At 41.1% G+C, this 15830-nt stretch overlaps 1 protein-coding gene across 1 annotated transcript; it reads left to right on the top strand.

The window, feature by feature from the left end:
• The first annotated feature begins 2821 nt into the window (after window positions 1-2821).
• LOC101174158 (arachidonate 15-lipoxygenase B-like) lies at window positions 2822-14238 on the top strand. The gene is made up of 15 exons (XM_011493768.3): window positions 2822-2903; window positions 2967-3138; window positions 3273-3474; window positions 3585-3657; window positions 8012-8134; window positions 8237-8337; window positions 8512-8678; window positions 9517-9660; window positions 10025-10225; window positions 10312-10398; window positions 10475-10644; window positions 10756-10877; window positions 11332-11432; window positions 11998-12180; window positions 13760-14238. Exons 2-15 carry the CDS (start codon window positions 2992-2994, stop codon window positions 13937-13939), a joined length of 2001 nt encoding a protein of 666 aa, XP_011492070.1. The 5' UTR covers window positions 2822-2903; window positions 2967-2991; the 3' UTR covers window positions 13940-14238.
• The last annotated feature ends 1592 nt before the right edge of the window (window positions 14239-15830 follow it).

Here is a 15830-nt window from a genome sequence, read left to right as displayed (position 1 = left end):
TATGTAGTTGTAGATAGAGATAAGTTCATTATTTTCTAAGAGTTCTGATAAATCGCCTGTCCGTCCTGGGGTAGGATCCCTCCTTCATGTGGACACCCCTGAGGTCTCTTAATTTTTTCAGAATCCGTTTTTTTAGGAGTTTTTCCTTAACGTGAAGGTCTAAGGGCAGGGATGTCAGTATCGCTTAGTCAGTTTGTTAGTTCATTTTAGTATTTTCCTATTGAACCCTACGTATTCATGATCCTTTTGAGTTAATGTTTCACTTTTTCAATTACCGATTCGAAGCCCATAGAGACGACTGTTGTTGTGATTTTGGGCTATACAAGTAAAATTGAATTGAATTGAATTGAATTGAAAAATGTGCATGAAAATCATCAGAACATGCCAACAACCATTCAAACACCAGGCTACTGCAGCTATGTGCGCCACCGTGAGAGGTCTAAAATTGAAAGAAAAAATAATGGGGATAAAAAGAAGGCTTGATTCTCAGGTTAACCTCTCCTTTGCCATGCTTCTCTGTCAATTTTAAATAATATTTACAGAAAAAAGGGCACCTCACTAACACAAGAGGCAAAGAAAAAAAAAACACCTGCAGGTTACAGCTTGCCCTTTATGACAGCTTTGTGGATAAGGAACTTCTGAGTTTCTGCAGAAGAATGGGTAAACCACCGTGCATGTTTGTCAACACATTTTTAGAGTTGGAGCAGGAATGTTCTTCTGTTGCAAGTCCGACCGTTTTAGGGGAATTCTGCTAGGTAGCATATACTTCCTTTAAGTTATCTAAATGCTTTGAATGTGCGTGAGTGTGTGGGGGCGTTAGCTGTCACACATCTAGGTATGTGAAATTTGTACTCTGCATTTGATTGATCTCCTGACTAGTGATCAGGTCTGGGTGACATACTGAGCCATCAGAGTCTGAGCTCCCTGCTGGACTCTGGTCTCACTAGCTTTGGAACTGGTGCAGAAAGGGATAGTGAATGTCCTGGTTATGGTGGGTTCTATGGGCGTGTGGGGTCCTCCACTTACGGTGATTGGTACTTTAGCCAAACCAATGTAGTTATCTTACCGAGGGGAGTAATTGAGACTCTCTCAGTGATGACTACCGTTGCAACTTGGAGCTAAAGCCTTTTTTTATCAAATCCCATTCATTCAGTGGATTTGTCTTCCTTGCTTGTGGAGGAGCAAAGCAAGGTGAGGTCTTCTTGATTCTTTGATGCACTAACTGGTGCCTGCTGGTTTTCTACATTGGATTTCTCCTCTATTGCCAGAAACAAACAGGTTTTAATGGACATAGTTATTTTGCCAGTCCTTCGTGAGTGCTGTGGATGAAAACATCATCACTAATATAAATCTCTAAAGTGTGCCATGACACACCCATGTCCCGACACCCCCTGTAACAAGCCTATTTTCCCTGTACAGAAACAAACAAAACATACTGGCGTATGTCCCAAGATTTAAGAACAGTAAAAAAAGCTGTGCAGACCAGAGCCCAATTAACATCAGAACACCACACACAGTGAGCAGTGAGCAGTTGAGCAGTCAAACCATAATTTCTTTATCAGTGGTAGATCTGAGTAATTAATTTTTCTCCGTCACAATACATCCATATTTTCAGTTCTGGTTTGCACTTACTTACAATGGTATTAAATTTGCTTATACCAGGCTGCCCCAAGGTTTTGCAGAGTCTCCCACTATTTTTACACAAGCCATGGTGACCTGCTTGTCTGATCTACAGTTATCCCAGAAAAGCCAGCTAATAGTGTATGTAAATGACCTACTAGGGAGTGAAGATAAAGAAAGCTGTAAACAAGATTCCCTTGTACTGTTGCACCACCTCCACAAAACAGGAAATAAAATAAGCCAGGTAAAACAGCAACCGATAAAGGAAGAAGTCACATACCTAGGTCACACCATGACAGCTACAGGGAAACAAATCCATTTGACTAGAAAAACAAGTTTGAGTAGAAACCCTCAAGCCATAAACAAAACCAAACAATGTCTTTTTCCGAGTTGTGCAACTACTGTGCTTGGATCCCACACTATGCATCTGTCACTGAACCCCTCTTTGACCTAATTTACGCCAAACAAATGGACATGACTGATAAGATACAGTGGACCCCAGAGGCAAAAAAAGCATTTAGTAACCTTAAACAAGATCTAATCAACACTACCACATTATCACTGCCTGATTATTCCAAACCCTTCGTGCAGACAGTGGACTGCAGGGATGGATTCATGACCTATCGTGCTGTTTCACTGTTCTGCAGATATCAGCTGCCTGAATTTAGGAAAGAGAGGAGTCCATGGGATGGGTGAGTGGGGACCTAATAGAGATCGACCGATATGTTTTTTTCAAGACGATTCTGGTTTTTAGCAGTTAGTAAGGCTGATAACAGATATTTGGAGCAGATATTAATTTGTAGCTCTGTATATTCACAAAAAATTGGTGTTGACTTCAAAAATGTGGCAGCCGTACAGGCGTATAATAGAGACGACGTCTATTGGAGACCAGCATTTATTCCATCACAGACAGAACGGTGATGGCTAACGGGTTCATTTTCCATTCAGTCATAAGAAGCATACACCAACACCAGATGATCATTTCAGGATGTACTGAAATGAGGAGAACATTGTATGTGTGCTTAACCCAATGTGACAAAAAAATAAACAAATGGCTTCACCTCTCCAGAGAATGCACTATGTCCCATAACATTTACAGGAACCTAGTGATTCTATGGGTTGTCAAGTGACTCGTTTAAACTTGTTCATAGTTTCAATATTGTAGGTGACAGTTCACAGTGACAGACACACCCTGTAAGGTTGTGTATAAAAGAGCAAAGCAGAGTTGATGTTCTGCATCTGTTGAGTAGTTTTTCACAGGAGCATCTTCGTCTTAGACCCAGGTATGAAATGATTCTTTTGAAAAGTGCAGGCTTGTCAGTTATTGGTGTTTTTTGTTTTTTCAGGACACATCCACCTGTAAGTCAGAAAATGGCTGTTCAGTATGAAGTGACCATCCACATCAAAGACGATTGGTGTTACACTGTGATCGGATCACTGTACACGACTCTGGTGGGCAAAGAGGGGGAGAGTGACAGAGTAGAAAGCTCTACACCATTTAGGCCCTTGAACAAATTTGTGAGTGTGAAACTCTTTTTCATTCCAAGCTGTTTCATGTGCCTTATAAAAATAATTGTAGAATATCTATATAGCAACATCTATATATATAGATGTTGCTGCTGAACTCTTTGTCTGTTCGACTATTTTTTCAGGTGTTTAAAATCACTGTGAAGTGCACTAAGGACATTGGAGACCTGTTGATGATAAGTATTGAAAGGTTTCATCACGGCCTCATTCCATACACTTGGAAGCCTGAAAAGGTGGAGGTGAAGTCTCCCTCTGGGCATGTCTACACTTTCGGTGGCTATCAATGGTTCTCTGGCCAGAACATGTACTTGTTCCAAGAGGAAACAGGTTTGTTCATCCTCTTAAATCCTCTCATTTAGTTGAAGAGAGAGCAATATTTTAAATGTTGCTCTTTTGATTATGTTCAAATGCTTTTTTGTTGTCTTTTTGTGTTTCAGCTTTGTTGAGCATGAATTCTGAACTTCGTAAAGTGTGTCGAGAGGAAATTGATGAACGAAGAAAAATCTATTGGTAAGTGCCTATCACACATACACAAATGACAAATATTCACTTTCTTATTTTTGTTTTGTGAAGCAAATGGAGAGGATTAATTGACTTTTTATGTAAGATTTGTTTTACTAAAATTCAGTTAACATAATATATACATAATTATTGTATATATCATATTGTTTTCTTTTATGTTTTGTATTATTATATGTATAATTATTGTTATGTTAAATGGGTTCAGCACTCTTTGCAATGATAACCCCGGGCTGAGGAGACATTGGACCCAAAGCCTGGGGGGTGGGGTCAATATTGGGGGTCAAACAAATAGCTGTCCCGAAGTTCCCTTCATTCTCTGTACACCAAGGGGAAGGGATCAACTTGCGATGCACCTTGGGAGTGGGGCCATCTGGCAGGGGTCCCTCTTTTTTTTAATGCTTTGAGCCCCTCCCCTCCCCTTATGATTTTAAAAGCACCAAAGGGCCCTTTCGTGGGGGTGGTTCTTGGACGTCACTGCCAGCAAACAGGGGAATTCCTCACAGAACGCCACACACCAATTTTAACAGCGCCTTTTATTACGCACATCTTCTTACCTCACAAACACAATACACTCCAACACACACACTACACAAGGAAGGCAGGACCTCTGATCTTCTGTCCCCTACTTTATTCCTGCTGGCTATCTGGCCTAGGCGGCCAGGGACTCCTGAGTATCTGGCAAGGCCATGCGCTGGTGATCACATCACATCTGAGCCTGGAGATGTCTATGTCCCTAAAGGTGTGGGTTCTGATCCTTGTTTGCGAGTGCTGGACCTGTCCAAAATTTCAACAATGGGTGAGCCTGGTCGGGCCATGTTTACAATAGAATAAAATAGAATATAATAGAATAGGTCTTTAATAATCCCTGAGAAATTTAAAAATGGCCATCTGCTCACACTCAGAAAAAACGTACTTATATTAAAAACAATAAAAATTGAAAAAAAATAGCAATAGACTAAAAAGATTAATAGATAAAAAGATTAATAATTTAAAATCAGTGGGTAAGAAAATAAAAATAAATAAATTAAAACAAGAATTACAAGAAATTGCTTCTAAGATGCCCTGCCAGGGAATTATATTGCCTGATGGCACGAAGAACAAACAATTGCTTTAGTCTTTCTCTGGAGCAGTGCTGGGACAGCAGTCTGTTCCTGAATGTACTCCCACCGCTGGTGAAGGCCTCATGTAGGGGATGTGAGGGATTCCTCATGATGGCCCTGAACCTGCTCAGAGTTTTCTGCTCTGCCACCTCCTCCAAAAGATCCAGCTTCATCCCACTTGATGATCTTGTTAAGCCTGCAGATGTTCTTCTTGCTGGTATTGCACCAGCACACAGCAGCATAGAGGAGAGCACTCTCTACCACTGACTGATAAAACATGTGGAGTAGTTTAGTGCAGATGTTAAAGAAGCGCAGCCTCTGGGAAAAGTCCAGCCTGGACTGGCTCTTCTTGTAGAGCTGGTCCGTGTTGGTAGTCCAGTCCAGTTTGTGGTCCAACATAAACCCCAGGTACTTGTAGGTCTATACCATCTCCATGCTTTCTCCCTCTATGTGCACGGGCTGAGGTGTTCGGGCTTTCCTTCTGAAATCCAGAACCATCTCCTTGGTCTTCTGGATGTTCAGCTGCAGCTGATTCTCCCCGCTCCAGGCCACAGAGTCCTCCACCAGCCGCCTGTACTCCCCCTCCTCTTCCCCTTTGATGTAAGCCACAATAGCTGTATCGTCCGGAAACTTCTACATGTGGCAGGTTGATGTGTTACAGCGGAAGTCGGACGTATACAGCATGAAAAGAAGAGGACAGCACAGTCCCCTGTGGTGCCCCTACACTGCAGCTGGAGACAGACCCCCCCATGCGGACATATTGCTGCCTTGTTGGTCAGATAGTCCATGAACCAGGACACCAAGAATGGTTGTACAGTCATCCTGGTGAGCTTCTCCTGCAGCAGGTGAGGATGGATGGTGTTAAAGGCACAGGAGAAATCAAAGAAAAGCATCCTCACAGCGCCGCCTCCTTCATCCAGGTGAGAATAGTGTAGTAAGTAGAGGATTGCGTGGAGGATTGATTAATGATGAAGCAGCAGCCTGAGCAGCTGGGCCCTCCTCTGGCTGAGGGGGGAGGACAGGCAGTGGGAGGGGCACTGTGATAGGTGTAGCATGGACTGGGCTGGTATTGGAAGTGGGGGGAGTGGGGAGTGAAATGTCAAACCTCTTAAAAAAGGTAATCAGCTCATTGGCTTTTTCTCTACTTTTGTTGCCTTCTTGCTCCATGTGATGGTTTTCATTTCTTCCCAGACTTCCCTGATGTTGTTTTTCTCAGTTTCCTCTCCATCCTGTCCTTGTAGGTATTTTTCATCCTCCTTCCAGCAGCTCCTCAGTTCTGTCTGCAACCTTTTCATGTCCTCCTGATCTGTTTTGTTGAAAGCTCTGTTCTTTTTATTAAGAATCACTTTCACTTTACTTGTTATCCAGGGTTTGTTATTTGCATACAGGAGTTCATATAGTCTGTTATGCATTAAGATGCTCCGTCAATGTCCTCCCCATAGTGATCCAGCAAGACGGTCCAGTCAGTGCTTCCAAAACAGTCCCTGAGCTCCTCTTCCACCTCAGGTGTCCACCTCCTCACGCTAGAATTTAATGCCTCAAAGCTGTGTCTGTAGGCTGTAAGGAGATCAAAACCTGATCTGATCTGCTTAGAGCGGGGAGGGTTGTGGCCTGATAGGCATCTTTGATGTTGCAATAAAACAAATCAATCGTCCTGTCAATGCGAGTTGGGCAGTTCACGTACTGCTGCATAGATGACAACGGGGAATCCAGGGAGATGTGATTAAAGTCCCCTGAGATGACCACAAGTGCCTGTGGGTATCGTGTTTGTAGTTCCATGACCGTATGAACAGCCACCTTTATCGCTGTTTCTGCGTGAGCTCTGGAGGAATGTCAACACAGACATCCAGGACATGCGTAAACTCCTGTGGTAGGTAATACAGCCGAATGCTAACGGCTAAAAGTTCTCAGTGTCTGCAGCAGATGATCTCTTTAACAGTGAAGTGTCCAGGGTTACACCACTTGTTATTGATGTACATTATGAGGCCGCCTCCTTTACTTTTGCCGCACGCCCCGGTATCTCTGTCAGCGCGTGCCAAAGAGAAGCCGGGTAGCTCCATGTTGTTGTCGGTTGTGTTGGCTGTTAGCCAAGTCTCTGTTAGCATGAACAGACAGCACTCTTGATATATCCTTTGACAACCGACTGACCCAAGGAGTTCATCTGCCTTATTTGCCAAGGCATTTACATTTCCCATGATCACTGACGGGACTGGTGGTTTATATCTCCAGCTGTGTTCTTTCTTGGTGATGGCCCTTTTTCTCCTCTGCGCCACAGCACGGGTCCCTCTGTATCTTCTTCTCAGCTCTTCTGGAATGTTATGCCGTATTCCAGCCTTGCTTTTCATAAGACTCAAACGTTCAGTTCTCTTGTAGACAAGCTTTCACACTCGCATTCAAACAGAGCAATAGACCGGAAGCACACCTGACCCAGCGGCGCCATCTTGGAATTGACTCTCAGGGGGTCCCCTGAGGTCCCACTCTCAGGGGACCCCAACTTCTCTTGGGCATCCTCCTCCCCACCAGGGGTGGGTAGCCCTGCCTTTCTCTCTACTGGACTTCCTGATGATGTGGTTGCGTGGAGCATGGTGCGGGTCTCCTTTGGAGTTGGGTTGGGGAGATGCTCAGAACTCCTGGTTGGTGGTGTTCCACCTGTCTGTGGCTGGAGGGCCCTGTGCTGGGCACTCTGGCATGGTGAAAGGGCTGGAGCTTGTATTCTTTGTGCTCCTGTGCCCCCCTACTTGCTGACATTGAGGGCCCCTATGGCAGTTTGTCTGGCCCTAGTCTGGGTTGGCCGACTATTGGGTGGATTTTATTAATCTGCTATGCCTGTCTGGGGGACCATGGCAACCACTGCTGCCTTGCCTTCGGTGGGGGTCTTGGTATGAGGATAGCTGATCCTTCTTACCACTCTTACTAACCCTAACCCGGTTATGATCAGGAAATAGGCAGGAATTAGCAGCCACGCCAACACCAAGTATGAGTGAGGAGTGAACGAAAATAATTGACACATTGTAAATGCTTTGAGCATTTGGAAAAAGCACAGATAAATATAATTCATAATAATAATAAATATTAGTATCAAGACACTGTACCCCACCTTGCCTCTGGTGGTTATAAGTTTGGAATAGTGCATGATGGGGACTGACACTTTATAGCGCTTTGTATTAGTTTAAATTACAATTACAGTCTGTTTTTCTTTGTGTTGACGTAGGTTACATACGTTTTTTTCTGTTTTGCTGCAGCTGGAGCACTTACAAAAGCAAATGGCCAAGTTGCATAGATGCAGAATCTGCAGCATCTCTACACCTTGGCAAGTGCGACCTTATAACAAGAATTACGAAGCGTGAACCCCTTGCGGTTGCAGGGTATGGTCCTTGTTTCATATAGCTGCTTCTCAAATAATCCCCCAGCATATGAACATTGTTTCTAACTCAAGAAGTGACTGTAATTTTTTGTTGGCCATGTAGTGTGGTGGAGCTGGAATTAACCAAAGGTATGCACGCTGACAACTTTACAGAGATGAGTCAAATTGAAGATCTCCACAAGCATCACATGACTCCAACATCTGGTACTGTCACATTTCTGCCTATTAAAGCTATTTTTTATTAAACCAGTGTACACAATTAAAGGTTTATTTTTTGCTGTTGTTGGTCAAAAGATAATATGAAGTTCAGATTGTGTGAAGGAGTACTTATAATCCAAGAGTTTCACCTCACCAAAGTCAAAGCACCTTGTTTTCCAGAGTACGTCATGAACCATTGGAAGGAGGACGACTTCTTTGGCTACCAATTTCTAAACGGGGTCAACCCCATGGTGATCAGACGCATCAAAGCTCTGCCTGGAAACTTTCCTGTCACTGATGAAATGGTCTTCAGCAATGGCTTATTCACTCTGAACTCTGAGATGCAGGTAACTGTTCTGACATGTAGTCTGACTGGGAAAGGTTTCACTTGTTTTTTATTGTTGAAAGTTTCGTGAGATTTTCTGCCAAGTGACTTTCATTGGTATCAAATATTTATAGACATAATGTATGAATTATTTTATGTAATTTTAACCTAATTGCATTTTCTCATTTTGTATGTATTTTAAAATCTCATACTTTAAACTCTCATACTTATATATTTTGAATATAATTTTTTTATACATCTATTATATGTTTAGGCTGCATGGTGACACAGTGGTTAACGCTCTTGCCTCACAGCAAGAAGGCCTGCGTTTCAAGTCCCAGCTGGGGGCCCTAAACCAAAAAACATGCTTCATAGGTCAACTGGCAACTCTACATTGTCCCTGGGTGTGAGTGTGAGAGTGCATGGTGTGTGATTGTGGCCCTGCAACAGACTGGCAACCTGTTCAGGGTGTCCCCTGCCTTTGCCCACAAGTGGCAGGGATAGGCTCAGAGAGCCCTGTGACCCCAAAAGGGATAAAATGGTAGAAAAATTAATTTTATTTTTATGGATATGTAATTTGTCCAACCATTTTCAGTCTGTTTTGATTGTTAAAGATCAGCCCTTTTGTGTTCAGTCCTGTCTATTTGACTCCATCAAACAGGACGCTCCATTTCTTTACGTTCAATGTCTCACATTCTTGCTTGTTTTGTTCATTTTGTAAGTTGCTGTGGATAAAAGCCACCCATAAAAGACTGATTTTAAATGCATATATAAACCGTAACAAACAGAGCAGAGAAATCTCCATACACCTGTTGAGCTTTCACCTGCGTCCTCTCCATTCGTTCACCATTTCCCAACAGAAGGGAAACATATTCCTGTGTGACTACAAGATTCTGGAAGATGTGTCAACAAGTACCATCAACGATAAAGAGCAGTTCTTGGCTGCTCCCCTGGTTTTGCTCCACAAGGATGAGAATGATAATATGATGCCCATTGCCATCCAGGTAAGCAAAAGCTCAGATGAAACTCGAGCTGCAGTTTTTTTCCAGTTAACAATAACAGAAGACAAATAAAGACAAATACATGTTTGTGTGCGTTTGTCTGGATTTTGACCTTTATTCTTATTCTTATTATTTTTTACCTCAAAATTAATTTCAAATCTTGACAAAAGATTTAAAAAAAATGAGCTGAATAAGATTGAAAAAAATAGAAAAATACTTTGGTTCAAAAAGTTTCAGATTATCTTCCCTGCAAAACTCTACAAAGAAGAGAAAGGTGGACAGTCACATATGAAAAACTGTTTTTTATAACCTAACTATAGAAACATGATCAATTTTAAGCCACATATATATTAAACCTTTTCTGCAGCTGAAGCAGGAAGGAGAAAACAATCCCATCTTTCTCCCCACTGACTCCGAATATGACTGGCTGCTGGCAAAGACGTTTGTGAGAAGTGCAGAATTCAACCTGCATGAGATCGACTATCACCTGCTTCGCACTCACCTCCTGGCTGAGGTTTTCATTGTTTCCCTGAACAGGAACCTCCCCAGTGTTCACCCTATTTACAAGGTACCTAAAGCTGATGCATCACTGTGCACAAATAACTGTGAGTACATGATATGAACAAAGGACATGAAAACATTTGTCTCTTTCAGCTTCTTGTCCGCCACACACTAGACACTCTGCAGATCAACAATGGGGCTCGAACTCTTCTTGTATCAGATAATGGAATTCTGACGGAGGTCTGTACAGAAAAAGCCATGGGACAAGAAGTTCAGGCTGACAGAAATCTCTGACTTTACTTTGATTGTTGTGCAGAATTCAGCAGCAGGTAAAGACGGTATCAACACCATCGTTCAGAGAGCTCTCCAAACGATGACCTACGCTTCTCTCTGCTTCCCTGATGACATCAAGGAGAGAGATCTGGAGGATGTGCCAAACTTCTACTACAGAGATGATGGACGCAAACTGTGGGACTGCATGCACCAGTGATTATATTTACTCTTTACCTAAAATGTCTGATATTTTGGGATGTTTTCCCGTTTTTCCTTAAGCAGCAGTTATGATAACTTTTACTGAGTGTTTTAATTTTCTTAAAGGTTTGTGAATGACATTCTTGGGCTCTATTATAAAAATGATGACTTGGTGAAGAACGACGAAGAGCTGCAGGACTGGATTAAAGACATCTTTCAACATGGATGTTTTGACCAGGAAAAGTCTGGTGGGAATCATTTCAATAGGACACAAACAAACATTACACTTGAATTTCCTCAAACTGAGTAAATGCATGTTAAGAACTAACAAATACAAATAGAAAAAAACAGAAGAGTGTATAGCCATTCTTTACAATGACAAAAAAGATTGAAGACAGAGAAAAAGGAGGATGTGGCTCTGGGGTAGAGTTTTTCCCCACGAAAGGGCTGTGGGTTTGGATCCTGGATTCTCAAAAAACATGCTAGTGTCCTTGGGCAAACACATTGCATGGTTGTGCCATGCATCACTGGCAGCACCCCAACCACCAGTGTGTGAGTGACACATAGAATTTTAAATTGCTTTTGCCCTAACTTAAGCAAAAAAAGAGTTCTCTAAGTTCATGCAATTTGACTAATAAACAAAAATTAAAGGGTTCTTGTCTGATTGCCTAACTGATCCAGTTATTCTTCTGAAATCCTCAGGAATCCCAAAAGAAATCACCTCCCTGGTTGACCTGGTCAAGTATGTCACTATGGTGATGTTCACTTGCTCTGCACAGCATGCAGCTGTGAATTTTGGTCAAGTGAGTCTTTTTCACTTTAAACTTGTTCTTTTGTTTTTAGAAATTTTATGTCTCCATACTTCTAAACATCCGCAGGAAACTTAAAATTTCGAATACAGACAAGAGCGGAAGAGATCCCTTAACCCTTGTGCTATTTTAGATCAACCTCCCCTTCCATTAAGGTGTTCTCCTACCATGACAAAGGTGGAGAGGATTTCATGTGATCCATGGACACCAGTGAAGATCACAAATCATTGAAGAAAAAAGGTTCAGAGCTCTGTCTAGTGGGTCTAGATGACCCACTCCCAATGTTAAAGTGCCTAGGATAAACAATGGTTACATCCTAAACTTAGTGAGGAGTGGCCAATGTTTCTGTTCAATTGTTCTCCTGTACAAGCATCAAAACCAGGATTTCCACTTATAGTTATAAAAGTTATACAATTATGTTGTTAAAGGTTTGAAAAACACAATAAAGACATTTTGAACAAAAAAAGTTATGAAATGTCCAAAAACATTCCCTTCATCAATAAACAATAACAATCTTCTAAAATCAATTTTCTTTAACATTATGCTATATTTTCTCTAGTTTGACTTTTATGGATGGATGCCAAATGGCCCTTCCACAATGCAGGTGGCCCCTCCCACAGAGAAAGGGAAGATCGAAGACAAAGACGCTCTTCTTGAACTCCTGAAAGCCTTACCAGACTATAGAATTGCAGTAAAAAGCATGGAAACTGTTTGGCTGCTCAGCGCGCCAACTCCTGAAAAGGTGAGTGATCCAAATTCCCTTTGCCAGTTTGTTCACCTTTTGGCATATCAATTCAGGGGTCAGGAATCAGGTTTCAGTGATTCACATAGGTGGTTTGGCTGAGATTTATATGCCCGATGCCCTTCCTGATGTAACGGATTCATTTTGGTCGTAGATCCACAGTAAAGAGGACAAGACTCAAGTCTAGTTACTGCGTCTTTAATGCCTTTAAAACAGCACAAACGAAAATGGCATCAGTGGACAGTACAAGTACAGGTCCCTTCTCAGACTGATCACTCCAACTGAAAATGTGCATTCATCCAAAAGGTTTAACAATTTTGCAATTTACACAAATAAATACACACACATTGCCCAACAATAACACAAAAAGAAGACACATATTTGGTAAATAAAACAGCATTTAAAATAAAACAGTCTCCAACAGGATAAAACAAAATGGTGTAACCCAACCTTTAAAACACAGCAAAAGAACACAGCATTAGTGCTCCCATTTTTTATGATGTGAACTCAAAGATGTGAAACATTTTCCAAATACACAAAATAACCAGTTCTCTGAAATATTGTTAACAAAAGTGTTGCGTTTATATTTTTGGTCAGTGTATTTAAGAAGCGAATACCAGTTTTTAACAGCTAACTTAGAATATTGGGAGACTGCAGAAAACACAACTCCCCAGCTTGCACTACTCACTCCAACTGAACAGGGAAGGGCAGTGGCCTAGTGGTGAATGGAGGGTGTGTCGCACTAATTACCTTCCCTGCACAACATGCAACAGTTTGGAACTAATTTCTCGAATAAAATATTTAACATATTTATTACTATGATGTGTTGACTCAAAATAATTTCAAAATCAAATCATCACTGTGACGTTTTGAGAATGTTCATTAAAAATAAAATCCCTTTGCTACACTGACACAACCCTGTGATTTCAAGGCACATGGTGTGTGGAAAACGGATTAGACATTAGAGCCCAAAAGGAGGTAAAATTGCATAATGATAGAAATGTTATGATATTATCAACTAAGAGGCGCACGCATCCACTCATCAACTCCAGTAACCATAAGAGTTTTTCGGTTGGGGTCAACCCTTTAAAGGTTTGCTCTCACTCTCTTGTTGAGGGTTAAATATGTTTTTTTACTCATCTGACTAATTCAGTGAGCAATATTTTTGTCTGTTGTCTAATTCTAATCTTTCAATAATTCAACACAAAAGAGTGGAGGAATAGGAGCTTCTAGTTTTCACATCTGACCAAACAAGCATCAATGCACCACAGATATTAAAAACAGCCAGCAGATGTGTGTATTTGTATTTCTATACCTGTTGCTTATGTGCTCGTCAGGACTGATGAAGAAACAAAGCATCTTTGGATGATTTCTGTGCAAAGGCTTAGTAACAAATTAAGTTTAAGTGCGTTTTTTTTTACTGAAAATGCACATCTGCATTTTAAACGTTGTCATTAATCTCCAAATAAAAAAATAAAAAAATCAGAGTTTAAGGTGTAAATTAGCAAGAAATTAAACTTGACATAAATATCTAGCTATCACTATAACTTGATTTAATGATTATTTTTCGTATTCACAGAATTACCTTCCTGACTTCGATTTTAAGGATTTCACTGAGCACGCACCCCGCCAGAAGATTAAAAATTTCCAGGAGAAACTCGCAGAGCTCAGTAACATCATCCAGACAGGAAACCAAGAGCTACGGTGCAAATATCCCTACCTAGACCCAAATCAGGTGGAAAACAGTATAAGCATTTAATGTGGTTATTAATGCGGGAGAGGGCAATTCTTTCATCTCAATAAAATCAGCTTCATTCATTTATTTTACATTGACTTTTTGGAATTTAGATGATATCAAAGACCAACACAGGTCTGCTCTATTGTGGCAGTGCACCTCAAATAGTGGGGCGCGCCCCCCAGGATGCTTGGGGGGGGGCTTGATAAAAAGATTTGAGAAGCACTGCATTATGGGTTTTAAATCTTATGGGGTTTTTCTCTTTCTTTTTTTCCTGTAACTTTGTAACTTAAACCAAATAAAATTCATGACTTCCAAACGAACATAATGTGAGTGCTTGCTTTGATGGTCTGGCAAAACATTCTGACAGATGAAATTATGCATCGTGAGTCATTGACGTCTATGAATCTGCACGTCATCATTTTTTTCTAAACATTACCTATTAGGCACACCATTTTAAAATTATTTTTCAAATGAGTGAAAGCAATAAAACAAATTCAACTTTATTGATGATAGAATTCTGACTTTGAATTTTATGTATTTTTAACATGAAGTGATTTATTTTAGAATTAAAATAAAAAACAAAACGAAGAAAATACCAAAATGGAAAACATTGACCAAATGCAGAGATCTTTAAATCAATGGTTAATCAGAGATTTAACCATTTTTGGAAGAAACTTTTCCAAATCAGAAGGAATTTCAATATTAATATATCTGTGCCATTAGGGTTAGGGTTAAGGTTAGGTGTTTTGCGAGAGTTTCGCGAAGCAAAACTCAAGCCAAGCTATGTCAGCCTTGCGGACTTGGGACATAGAAGGGAAGCGGGGTGGCACTCTCACTTCTATTCAGTCGAGGCAACTGACGTCATACAGGTACCATGTGAATAAAGAATGGAGTTACTAAGTGTGGTGTGGTCTAAGGACTTAGGGTAGTTTCATCTGTGAGAAAATAGTGATATTCGTTCTGTATAAATCCTTGGTTAAAAACTAGGATACTTAGCAGGATGAAGAGTCTACTAAGGGTAGTTAGGGGAGAATCTAAGAAGGGAAGGGAAAGGAGGAGAGGGGGCAGAGAAGTGTTTTGAAACGAGAAATGGAAGAGTGGTTTGGTGAACTATAAAAATGGGGTGCAAAGGGATAATTCCCGTGAGTCTGGTATACTAAAAATAGTGTGGTGTAAAAAGATAGATTCTGTAAGTATGTAGTATGGATGCAATGGAACAGACCTGTCCAGTCCAGTTATTTGTGTGTGGTGTGGCGTGTGGAGCAGATTTTGTAAAATTAAGATGCAAATAAATTAAGATGCAAAGGGACAAGTCCTATGGCTATGTAGTATGGATGCCATGGTACGGACAAGTCCAATCCAGTTATTTTTGTGTAGTGCGGAACGGTTGGGGCTAGGATTAAGAATCGTAAAGGTGGCAATGGGGGGTGGGGGGGGGTGGGTGTTGAAATCTGGTTAGGATTAGGATAGGTTAGGGTTAGGGGTTGAAGATTAGAAATGAGAAAACCTCAAGTGCATGGGCCTTCCTTCCGTCCATAAAGCCAGAGTCATCCGCCCCACACTCAAAAATTAGAATAAATGGACTTACATGATCAAAAATTAGTCTCTCATCGTCCTGGATAACTTGTATTTTCAATTTAGTCTCCTCTTCTTTTTTCTTTGCAGGGACATTTCCTCTATTTCCCCAGGTAAGTAGCCTTGTCTTTTCTTTGCAGGATAATCTTCAGGCTCCTCCTGGAGTCACTTGTTGCCCAGAATAATGCATTATTTCGGACTTCCTGGTCCTTCTTCAGATGCTGAACTGAGCAAATTTTGTTTGTATATCCCTTGTACATGAGAGCTTGGATGGAATAAAAATCCTTTGTCCATAAATCCTGGTCTGATTGCCTTCTGTTTTATTGTGTCTCCATAT

Source organism: Oryzias latipes, chromosome 2 (genome assembly GCF_002234675.1).
Source record: "Oryzias latipes chromosome 2, ASM223467v1".
Taxonomy (NCBI): domain Eukaryota; kingdom Metazoa; phylum Chordata; class Actinopteri; order Beloniformes; family Adrianichthyidae; genus Oryzias; species Oryzias latipes.
The sequence above is the reverse complement of the archived record's forward strand: the minus strand, read 5'-3'. Positions and strand labels throughout refer to the sequence as shown.

Excerpts from the sequence above, each read along its gene's own strand:
- LOC101174158 (XM_011493768.3), top strand. The coding sequence starts at position 2,992 with ATGGCTGTTCAGTATGAAGTGACCATCCACATCAAAGACGATTGGTGT. Across the intron at positions 8,135-8,236 it reads GAACCCCTTGCGGTTGCAGG|TGTGGTGGAGCTGGAATTAA; the intron begins GTATGGTCCTTG and ends TTGGCCATGTAG. Across the intron at positions 10,878-11,331 it reads TTTTGACCAGGAAAAGTCTG|GAATCCCAAAAGAAATCACC; the intron begins GTGGGAATCATT and ends TGAAATCCTCAG.